This window comes from Microcebus murinus, chromosome 8 (genome assembly GCF_040939455.1).
Source record: "Microcebus murinus isolate Inina chromosome 8, M.murinus_Inina_mat1.0, whole genome shotgun sequence".
Classification (NCBI taxonomy): Eukaryota; Metazoa; Chordata; class Mammalia; order Primates; family Cheirogaleidae; genus Microcebus; species Microcebus murinus.
In genome coordinates this window covers 59,663,656-59,675,932 of record NC_134111.1, presented here as the reverse complement: position 1 = coordinate 59,675,932, position 12,277 = coordinate 59,663,656, and the positions used below count along the sequence as shown (strand labels likewise).

General features: G+C 34.0%; 1 protein-coding gene across 4 annotated transcripts in view; it reads left to right on the top strand.

Annotated features, from left to right (window-relative positions):
• The window catches only part of NCKAP1 (NCK associated protein 1), a 105,108-nt gene that overhangs the window by 47,561 nt on the left and 45,270 nt on the right, over positions 1–12,277 (top strand). For all 4 annotated transcript variants that reach the window (XM_020288306.2, XM_020288307.2, XM_012785785.2 and 1 more), the window contains 5 exons: positions 2,578–2,734; positions 5,200–5,256; positions 8,195–8,291; positions 8,660–8,766; positions 9,849–9,981. In XM_020288306.2, coding sequence (XP_020143895.1) covers positions 2,578–2,734; positions 5,200–5,256; positions 8,195–8,291; positions 8,660–8,766; positions 9,849–9,981 — 551 coding nt within the window. The remainder of the gene's footprint in view (positions 1–2,577; positions 2,735–5,199; positions 5,257–8,194; positions 8,292–8,659; positions 8,767–9,848; positions 9,982–12,277) is intronic.

Here is a 12,277-nt window from a genome sequence, read left to right as displayed (position 1 = left end):
GCCCGGCCTCCTGCTTGCTTTTTGTTTCCATTTCTATGCAGTATTTTTTTCCATCCCTTTACTTGGGTTTCCATGAGAATCTTTGCAAATTAAATTGGTTTCTTGGGGATATCACATATTTGGTTTGCGTTTTTTTAATCCATTCATCCAGACTGTATCTTTTAAATGGAACATTAAGGCAATTTATATTCAATGTTAGTATTGATATGTGAAATACTATTCTGTTCATCATGTTGATTGTTACCTAGTTGCTTTGTTTTCTCCTTTGTATTACTGTTTTATAAGAGCTGTAAGTTTTCAGGTTTCGGGTATTTTTACATCGGTTGGTATTGATTGTTCTGTTCTATGTATAGATCACTTTTAAGCATTGTTTTGTAGGGCAGGTCTAGTGGTGACAAATTCCCTTAGTGATTACTTGTTTATTTTATTTCTTCTTTATTTATGAAACTTAGTTTTTCAGGTTACAGAATTCTTGGCTGGCAGTTATTTTGTTTAAGAAGACTAAAAAAATGAGATCCCAATCCCTACTAGCTTGTATGGTTTCTGTTGAGAAGTCTGTTAGTTATTTGATGCTTTCGTCTTGCAGCTTATAGGATTTTTTCTTTCACTTTGACTTTGGCCAGACTGATGTCTGTGTGCTTTGGTGATGTCCTATTTGCCATGAGTCTTCCAGGTGTTCAATGACCTTATTGTATCTGGATGTCTAATCTTAGGGATACTGGGGAAGTTTTCCTTAATTATTCCTTCAAATATGTTTTCATGCCTTTTGCTTTTTCTTCTTCTCCCTGAATGATACCTATATAATTCTGATATTTGTTTACTTTACGTAGTCCCATATTTTTCAGAAATTATTCATTCTTCTTGATTCTTAAAATTTTACATTTTTGATTGACTGGATTAATTTTGAAAGCTTTATAATCTAGCTCTGAAATTCTTTCTTCTGCTTGATATAGTCTGTTGGTCACATTTTCTGCTATATTTTGAAATTTCCTAAATGACTCTTTCATTTCTTCAAGTTCTGTCTTTTCTTATGTTATCTTATCTCGTTAGGGAATTTTTCATTCATGTCCTGAGTTATTTTTTTGGTTTCTTTGTGTTTATTTTCAATTTTCTCATCAATCTCATTGATCTTACTCTCCATCTGTATTCTGAATTCCATATCTGACATTCCAACAGTTTGCTTTTGGTTGGAGCCTGTTTTTTCATGTTAGAGTTCTTACGTTGGTTTCTTTTTATCTGAGACCTCTTCTATCAGCTCAAGACAGATAGCTTTGCAGTAACCTACTCTCTTCTCCTGGGAACTCTGTTGCTCGGTAAGAGAGGGCTAGGTCTCTGGATGTTGTGCTTATATGCTACTCTGGAAGATTGACCAGGCAAGACAGGGATGGATGCACTGTGAGCCTTTTAACACTGCTGCTCTCCTACATCTCCCTATTCCCCTGTGGTTGTCACGGGTAGTCAGCACATGGCAGGTATATGGTGAGTGATGAGTGCACTGAGGGGCATGTGGCAGGTGATGGGTGCAGGCAATGTGAGGGTTTGTACCACCCAGATCCAGTGATAGTGATACAGTTGGTGGGTGGTGGTGTGAGGTTTCACCCTGCCCAGATCAGGTAGCAGCAGTGCGGGGGGTGGGGTGGGGGGGAGAGTGGGGAATTGATGTGCACTGGGATGAGCATTTGGGCTCTCCATATCTCTTGGTGGCAGCTGTGCTACCCAGATGGCAGCAACAGGGCCCTGGGTGCTCTCTCCTGTGTCCTGCAGCAGCCGTGGCTGAATGAGGTTGCTTACATGCAGCAGCATGAGCCGGTGGTTGTCCTTGCTCCCCCAGGGGTGGTGGGGGCTCACAGCACACACCCATTGGAAATGCAAAAGCACCTGGCCTCCCTACTCTCTCCCCCAGCCCAGCTGGGGTGATGGGTAGGCGGCAGCAATGAATCTCTGAATCTCTGACCCCTCGGTAGACGCAGTGCCTGGGTCTGGGAACTCAAAATGGCACTAGCCATGGCACCCAGGTTTTGTAAGCCAGTGGGACCCCACTGTACCTTCTCTCCGGAGCAGTGCTGCTGCCCCATCTCCAGTCAGCTGCCTGTGTTAGTCTGGCAGCCTGCTGTGCTTGAGGGGCCCACCCACTGTTCAGTTGTAATGTCTGTGGTGGAAGTGTGTGGCCCCAGGTTTCTCTCCTGAGAGATTGCTTGAGGCCATGAATTCAAGACCAGCCTGGGCTACCATAGTAAGACCCTGTCTCTAAAGAAAAAACAGAAAAATAGTGTGGTATAATGGTGCATGCTTGTAGTCCTAGCTATTTAGATTGCTCCTCTAGGAGAATTGCTTGAGCCTGGGAGTTAGAGGTTGCAGTGAGCTATCATCTTGCCACTGTACTCCATGGAGCCTGTGTGACAGAATGAGACCCTATCAAAAAAAAGGAAAAGAAAAATACCATTAGCATGTTGTATATACATGTATAAAAGCACCAATTTAGTGATTGTGGTTATATTTCTGTATTTTTAAAAAGCTATGCTGTAACAAAATTTTGGAATACTTTACATTTGTATTTACTTTTCTTTTTATTTAAAGTTGGCTTTATTTTGTGCCATGGGATCCTAAATACTGACGCTACAGCACTGAACCTTTGGAAGCTAGCTCTTCAAAGTAGCTCTTGCCTCTCACTCTTTCGAGATGAAGTTTTCCATATTCACAAAGCCGCAGAAGACTTATTTGTAAACATACGAGGGTATGGCATTTATATTTATTTTGTCTTTTTTGGAGAAGGGTGTTGAGTGGTTTGTTTTTACTGAACTTTTGCGGGAAAAGTAGTTACATCATGCAGAAAGATCAACCTCTATCATCTTATTCTGGTCAAAGCAAGTTTTTTCTAACAATCATCCTGACAGGTAGGAATCATATTTTGACAAGTAACTTCACAGATTAAAAAAAATATCTATATTTCATGTCCTTTTAAAATTTGTATTCTAGGAAGAGGAATGTACATCCTCATATACGGTTTTAGGCATAAATATGATTGAAAGTACATATACATTTTGGATTTGAAATTTTTAGAGGTGCTATTTTAGAATACAGTGCATTTGTAAAGTATATGAAGCAATCAAAAATACTTCATTAGATTAATTATAACAATTATAGAAGTCATTCTGCTGCACATAGGAAGTCATGTTTCCTTATAATGGAAAGTATTTTAAGTGATTTATTTTCAATTATTTGATGTAAAAGTAAATAATTCTTCTGAAAGTTGTTTCTTTGAAATTTTTAATGACTTCATTTCTTTCCACTTGAGATCCTGTAGCCAGTATATAAAAGCCGCATTGAGCTCAGACTTAGTAACAATTATAAAATCATTTGAAATTAGGAGCATCTAAAGTGTACTAGGATACTCCCTATTTATGTTAAATAGGGGCTCTCTAGGTTCAGCTAAAAATGAAATTTGCTTATATTTATTTCATATCCAATTCAATAATGTCCTTATGAAATTGAGATAAAATAAAGCTTCTATTATTTATTAAAGATGTGTCTGGCACTAACAGTTTAAGCTAATATATCTAAAATTTTAATGTGCATAAGAATTACCCTGGGGTGCAAATTAAAATCCAGATTCCTGGGCATCACCCCAGCCTCTTTTGTCTGTATCTTAGAGAGTTTAAAGGAATCTGCCCTTTTCTCTATTAGTACTTTATCGAGATAAAATTTACAAACAGAAAAATGCATAAATTTTAGGTATAGCTCATTGACTTTGTATATGAATAATCCTGTGTAACCACCACTTACATCAAGATGTATAACATTTCCATCATCCGTGGAAAATTCCCTTATGCGTCTTTCTGGTCAATACTGCCACCCCTAAACAACACTACTCCTTTCTCAAGTGACCACTGTTCTGACTTCTGTCACCATAGGTGATTCTGATATTCTCATGTCGGTGATCTATCAGTCATAATATGAAGAACAATGCCCTATGTATTTTTCAGCTCTTACTTTAGATAGCAGAAAAACCTGAAATATTCTATGTGATAAGGGCTTTGTCATATTGTAATTCATTCATATTGAAAATCATAAAACTTGTATTGTCTTAGCATACTGACCACCTCTTTGTGGAATCATATTTAAATAGATGTAAACATTTAAAACCAGGTGGTCTGTGTATACTGAGCGAACTTATGTATGGTGCAAGTAACTTAATAACACTATGAAACCAATATGGCTTTTTAATGATAGATTTGTTAAAGAATCTCTGTATTTAAAAATGAGAAATTTTAATTTTGATTAGATTACAATTTCATCCAACTTAAAATGTAAACTATAGTCAAAACATAAATATAAAAAACTTATTAATTATAGAGGCCGATGATTACAGAATTCGTATATTTTGGAGATTTGCTCAGAGAACACTTAGAGCACTTAAATACAGAAATTGTAGTTCATTTTGGTGTGTTTTTAGCCACATTGTTAGGAAGATATTTTTTCTTTAACATATTAGGAATTTTGAGTTTTTGTATGTGTTATTTATAAAATTATTTATTAGCGTTTGTTTTTTTCAGTGGTACCTTTAGACTCATTGGTATTGATATTCTTTTCTAATTCAGTTTTTTCTAATATGAAAAATAAGTATTTTTTTGAAAAATGATAGGCAAAAATTACTCATATATAATTCTCTCTCTCAAAATAATTCTAAGTAGGCAAATGCCTTCCTGCCTTAGTTTTCTCCACCATAAATCCTTTATATCCAAACAGTCACCACTGTTGATTACTAGTATAATATATGTCCTTTCAGAATTTTTTCATGCTTATGAGATAGCCTTCATAAAATGTCAGAAGTGATAGCTTTGTTTGCACTTTAGATTTTTCAAAATCACTGTCAATTATATCAGAAGTATTATTTTATTGTCTCCATAGGAGCTGAAGGAAGTAGTAAGATTTAGTAAAATAAAAGTCTACATTGTGAAGGTTCATTTTATTGTTTGACTTATTATAATGTAAGACTTACTTTTTTAGGAAGGCTTGACTGGAGACCTAAAGTGCTAGACAAGGATGTAGTTAAACAACTGCCATGCATTTCCAGTTTGAGGGCCAGTTTTTTTGTTGATAATAAGCAATTTTTAATTGACTTTTAGTATTTGCCTTATTCATTTTGACTGTTATTTATCAAATTAAGATTAACATGATTCTAATTGTTTTTGCACATAGCTATAACAAACGTATTAATGACATAAGAGAATGCAAGGAGGCAGCTGTGTCGCATGCGTAAGTAGTTCTATTTTATCTGTGGTACTTTTAATCAAGAATTCCCTTCTTGAGTCAACAAAATAAAGCATTATTTTGTTGAAGTAGGTACAGATTAGTAGTGTGCAAGATGTAGTAGTAGAAGACGGGAGACTTTTAATCAATGAGAAATATTAAGTATATAGCCTAAATATATAGTAACCTTGGAATTAGTGAAGACAGTTTTTAAGTATTTTTGAAGTATTGATAAAATGCTATAAGGAATATCATACAAGGGACTTTTAGGTATCATCTCTTACTGCCATTCCGCTCTTCATACCAGTAAGTTGTGCTGATTTTGTAAGTTGTGCTGATATTTTTACTACTTCATGAAACTTGATGTATTTTCAAACTCCCTCCAAAAGTGTTTACTTTTGAAAGTACGTTAACATCACACGTCACCCCAATTTTAGTTATTTATATTAGTAAATATATAGATATCCTAAATTAGAAATTAGCGTATTTAAGTCCTTTGAACTTTTCCAGTTTTCTCATGAAACAATTCTAAATAATTTGATATTGCATTTTAATTGTTATGTGTCGGGGAGTAGTATTTGAGGCAGGTTGTGAGGAGATTAGCTATTTTTTTTTTTTATGGAGTTAAGTCTTTAAGATAGGGATTGTTATAGAGGATAAGGAAATTGATAGGAGATAGAAATAAAAGAATATATAGAGACTAAGGTGTAGTTCATAGTTTTATATATATAAAAAGATTAGATATACTATAGCGGGGTATTTAGAAGACTGGCATATTTTTATGAACACCAGTAGTATGGTTAGATTTATATAGGTTTTTATAATTATAGATATTAATTATTAGTTGTTAGAGTAACATATTTGTATATTAGGGAATGTAGTTGATAGGGGATATAGGTAGTGGGTTGGGGTTAAAAGTTTTTTTAAGGGGCTTTTAATTTATCTAGGTGAATAAATAGATATAAAGTTTTTAGGGGCTAATTTTTAAGTTTTAAGAGGTAGTTGTTCATTAACAAGGTATAATAAAAGAGGTATAGTGACTTTATATATATATTTTTTGGTTAATTATTGTGCATTTAAATGTAGACAGACAGGAGAGAGCAGGAAATTTAATTTTAATAAACAGGTTATTTATAATTATTGGGGCGTATTTTGGGGCAAAGTGTATTTATTTTTGGCTTTTATTTTGTGGGTTATATTTGTTTTGTTTTGTCTTTTAAGATATAGGGAAGCTTATAGATTTTTTTTTGTGATATATTAATACCTATGTAGAATATTTTCACCAGTGAGCTTATGAAATAAATGTATCTATAATAATTACCTGATCCTTCAGTATTTCTAAATAAGGCAGAGGAAAGATAAGCACCATGCCATAGATGAAACTATAAAACCACAAGTTTTAGAATTAAACTTAGGCTATGGGATAGATATCAGGAATTTAAACCATTGTATCTATGCTATATCATTCCTTGTATATAGTTTTTTTTTTTTTTCTTGAATGAAATACATGTGCTTACATTATTCAAAAATTATTCTCTAGTGCAAATAACATACTTTGGGGGTTGTTAGAATTCCTTTCTAGAGCTGTAGAAATACTTATGATAATCATTTCTTCAAGGGATAGACCCTGTTGTAGGCAGCTATATAACATCATAGCTGCCTTCTATAAAGATCTTTTGTAAGAAAGATATTTTTATTCCCTTTCTTCTATATATTACATATGATAATTATAAAATAGTAAGCAGTAGTAATTCCTGTAACTTGTTTCCACATGCTAGGTACAAGTACTTTATAGACATTTTCTCTCAATAAATACTGCTGATTCCTCACAGCAACCCTATGAAGTAAATTAGTTGAAATAAAATTTTCCCATTTCCTTCTTAGAAATGATACCAGATGACTTTATTATTGTCAATAAAAAGAGCTTGTCATTGAAATTAAAGCTGCATAGTATAGAAGTACTACATATTAGGCATCATGAAAGATGTGTTCGTCTTTGGAAGCAGGTGTCATCATGATTATTTTATAGATGAGAAGCTGAAATAGAGTTGGAGCCTAAAGTCATACAGGCAGACTATGGATTTTAAATTGAGTCTTCTAAGACTAATCTGTGTCACAGCAAAATTACTGGTGCTGTGTATTCTTTATACGTGGGTGTTTGGCAGATGTATCATTCATATCTCTATATATGCATGAATTTTATACACCTTTCTAAATTTTAAAACTTTCTTGGAGTAGTGTGTATTTTGCATAATCTGAGGAGATGGAATACTTAAAACATTTTATTTTTGTCCCTGTGTTAATGCGTGAGCATAAGTTCTTTCTAATTGGAATATGTTTTTTAAAATCCCTAGTATGTGAATATTTATGATTATCTCTTTCTTTTCCTATTTTTCTATTTTTGAACAGGAACACCAAAGAGACCTCATCCCATTATTTTTATCGACTATAGCTCTTGTTTAATCAGTTTTATATATTTAATAGGAATATACTTAATAAGGACATGGATAACCAGATATTTATTGTTTATTAATTCCTATGTGGAAGTAACAAAAATATAGTATAGTTCTTGCCTTCAAGAATGTCAGTCCAAGAATGTCAGTCCAGTTATAAAATGCTAAGCTGTACAATACTAAAATTACAGAAATTATTCAGAAATAAACAGGAGGATATTGGGAAGATGCTTCTTGAAGGATAGGTCTTGAAGGTTGGGTAGGATTTTCATAGGAGGAGACTCTTGGTTACAAAAGCAACACAAGAAAGGCAAGGATAAACATAAGATTAGAAGCTCACTTAATGACAAATACATAGAAGATGATTTTCATAGGGGATTCTGCTTCCTATAAAAAAACTTTGGAAGTTGAATCAGAAATGCTAAATACTTTAATTGCCTATCATAATTTTAGTAGAAGCAGGTAAAGCATAATGGTGTCTTTCCTTATAGTGGTTCAATGCACAGAGAAAGACGCAAGTTTTTAAGGTCTGCACTGAAAGAATTGGCTACTGTTCTCTCTGATCAGCCTGGCTTGCTAGGCCCCAAGGTAATTGATTTTGTTTTTATTTCAATAATTGTACCATATTAAAATTCTTAAAAAACATTTCTTCCATATGAAATTTTATTAAAATTTGAGTTAGGGACTACATAAAAGGATTTTTATATTTACAGAGAATGAATTTGCTAACTTAAAACTGGTACATCACACCTCCCTGCATTTTTCTTCTTCCTAGTATACATTCTCTCCTTCATACATACTTTCAGATTCTCTTCTGTCCTCTCCTGGTGGTCTCTTCTCTTTTAAATTTGATATTATCATTTCTTGCCAATAACTTTTCACTTAAGGAAAGATTATGAATTGATTTTGGCTTTAACCTTTGAATGAGAGTAAACAATGTAATTTTCTTTTGATAGGCACTTTTTGTTTTTATGGCATTATCCTTTGCCCGTGATGAAATTATCTGGCTTCTTCGTCATGCAGATAACATGCCAAAGAAGAGTGCAGATGATTTTATAGATAAGTAAGTTAGTAACATTAAAAAAGTTATTTTCTGTATACAAGTGATCCATGATTTACAATGGGGTTATGTCCAGATAAACCTATCATAAGTTGAAAATATCATAAGTTAAAATGCATTTAATAAACCAGACTTACCTACAGAACATCAGAGTTTAGCCTAGCCTACGGTGAATGTGTTCAGAGCACTTTTATTAGCCTACGATTGGGCAGAATCATCTGTAAAGTATTGGTTGTTTATCCTCATGTTCACATAGCTGACTGAAAGTTGTGGCTTGCTGCTTCTGTGAGAGAGTATCCTACTGTATGTTGCTAGCCTGGGAAAAGATCAAAATTCACATTTGAAGTATAGTTTCTACAATTGTTTTCGCACCATTGTAAAATAGAAAAATTGTAAGTCAAACCGTCGTAAGTCTTGGACCATCTGTATTCTGACTTATGGGTTATGGAATCTGGGGATTTATATTTGAAGCAAAATTATTTTGAAGAACTTGTTTTTAGAGCTTATCATATTTGTCGTAACAAATATTTGTAATATGTCATTAGATAACATGAATTGTAATGTAAAGTCAACTTTAGCTCAAAATTAGGACTTTTAATATTTTCTGTCTAGTATGCTAGTTGATAAAGTTCCTTGTTTTCTTGCTATGTCCAGTAATATTTCCTGTGGAGTTCATTTTTCAATATTTTTTACTATACGAAACATTTAAATAAAAATTTCTCATTTTAGTCCATAGTCTCTCAACTGGATTTAGATAAATGAAGCAGAGACATAAGAGCATACAGAAAAATCTTATTTCTTGCTAATCCTCTTTCATTTGAGATTTTTTTTTGATGTATTTATAAGATGTGCTGATTTTATTTTAAGGTTGAATTTTTTGCTATCAATCTTTAGTCTTAGCTTTTTTTTGTTGTTTTTTTGCTTTCCATGATTTCTTTATTCATATGAAATAAGTAATTGACATTAAATATTAAACAATGCCTATTTTAAGATTAAAACTTCTAGAAGTAATATTGAGGACATTTAATATTTTCTTTGATAACACATTCATTCTTCGAAATACTTTTCTTGAATTTTTTAAAAAGGCACATTGCAGAATTAATATTTTACATGGAAGAGCTTAGAGCACATGTAAGAAAATATGGACCTGTAATGCAGAGGTATTACGTGCAGTACCTTTCTGGCTTTGATGCTGTTGTCCTCAATGAACTCGTGCAGGTAAAAACTGTCATATTATTCCCCCTTTTGTTCCTTCTCTCTCCCACCTTTTTCGTAATTGATCTGTTTGCTCAACAGACATTTGTAAGATATAATCATGTTTCAAGAAGTAGAGATACCGGCCGGGCGCTGTGGCTCACGCCTGTAATCCTAGCTCTTGGGAGGCCGAGGCGGGCGGATTGCTCAAGGTCAGGAGTTCAAAACCAGCCTGAGCAAGAGCGAGACCCCGTCTCTACTATAAATAGAAAGAAATTAATTGGCCAACTAATATATATAGAAAAAATTAGCCGGGCATGGTGGCGCATGCCTGTAGTCCCAGCTACCCGGGAGGCTGAGGCAGAAGGATCGCTCGAGCCCAGGAGTTTGAGGTTGCTGTGAGCTAGGCTGACGCCACGGCACTCACTCTAGCCTGGGCAACAAAGCGAGACTCTGTCTCAAAAAAAAAAAAAAAAAAAAAAAAAAAAAAAAAAAAGAAGTAGAGATACAAGTGTAAATAGGTCATGGTCAGATTTTGTCAAGGAGATCATTATTTAGGGAGAAGTAAACAATTAATTGTAGTCTAGTGTGATTGGTGTAGTGCATAAGACTGTACAAAGCTCAGAGTGAACATAATAAAGGGATGTTATCCTGCAGAGGGAGGTATACACTAACCAGTATAGAGGGCCTCATGAAAGTCAGGGTTAGTTATAAATCAGATTTGCTCTTTAGAAACATCACCCTGGCTCAGCGTGGATGGTAGATTGCTGGGGATCAAGGGAAGAGGTAGAGAGATCAGAAGAAAAATTACTATAGTAGTGTAGGTAAGAGCTGATGAGAGCCTGAACTTGAACAGTGGGTATGGAGTACAGAAGAGATGATAGAGATAATTCAGTATTAGAAGATTAGATGATAATTGATAATTAAGTATTAGAAGAAAAGTAGAATAAAAATCTTTTTGAACATTATGCTAGAGGATGGCTGGTAAATAAACACTTCATCTAGATGTTCTAATATAAATGTCCTAATTTTTATTGTCATTTTGGATTTTCCTCTATTGAATTACTGTCTTGCTTTTTTGTTGTTGTTGTTGCTTTCCATAATTTATTTATTCGATCTGTTTCATATTTAACTTTTAAAATTTTTATTCCAAATAAACTGTAAGAAAAATAGTATTTTGTTTTGCTTCCCTTTGTAAAATTACAGATGTCTAAAACTAGTATGAGGAAAAAGCAGTAAGAATTTTCTTTATATAAAGACTACTCTAAGGCTGCTGGTTTTCCAGAGAAATAACCATATTTTGAAATCCTACTTTTTTTCAAATCAACATAAAAATGTAATTATTTACCTTGAATTATATGTAAGTTATAGGTTACTATCCTGAACTACACAGTATTTCTTTTTTATCCACTAGATGGAGCTTGGATGCTTCCTTTGAAAAGGCCATTTAAAAAGGGAACAGAAAACCTAGAGTATTGCTTTGCTCTAGTTTTTTTTTTTTTTTTTTTTTTGAGACAGAGTCTCGCTTTGTTGGCCAGGCTAGAGTGAGTGCCGTGGCGTCAGCCTAGCTCACAGCAACCTCAAACTCCTGGGCTCAAGCAATCCTGCTGCCTCAGCCTCCCGAGTAGCTGGGACTACAGGCATTCGCCACCATGCCCGGCTAATTTTTTGTATATATATTTTTAGTTGGCCAATTAATTTCTTTCTATTTATAGTAGAGACGGGGTCTCGCTCTTGCTCAGGCTGGTTTCGAACTCCTGACCTTGAGCAATCCGCCCGCCTCGGCCTCCCAGAGAGCTAGGATTACAGGCGTGAGCCACCGCGCCCGGCCTTTGCTCTAGTTTTATTTGAATAGTTATTACTTACCAGATAAACAGAGGCTGTTGTTACTGTTTATTACTTATTCATACTAGCATACAATTTAAAAAGTAAACCAGAACTCCTGGTTCTATGTAATTTTTAAAACATGTTATGGCTATTTGGACATTTATTAATTAATTTTACAGATTTTTGATATAGTATTAAAATTTTTAAGTCACTTGAAGTCTATTTTTATATACAGTGGAGTTTAACACTGAGAAAATTAATTATTAGCATTTCTTCTGGGATTATAGTAATAGTACTGGTAGCAGTAGCAATAATAGTGATAATAATTGCCAGATTTATTGATACTACATATATTTTATTAAATCTGTACAACAATTCTGTGAGGGTAGGTATAGTTATTATTACTTGTTGAGGAAAAAAGATATTATGTAACTTGCTAGTATCTCACAGTTCATAAGTGAAGCCAGTATTCAAACTCAAGTCTTAATTCCAA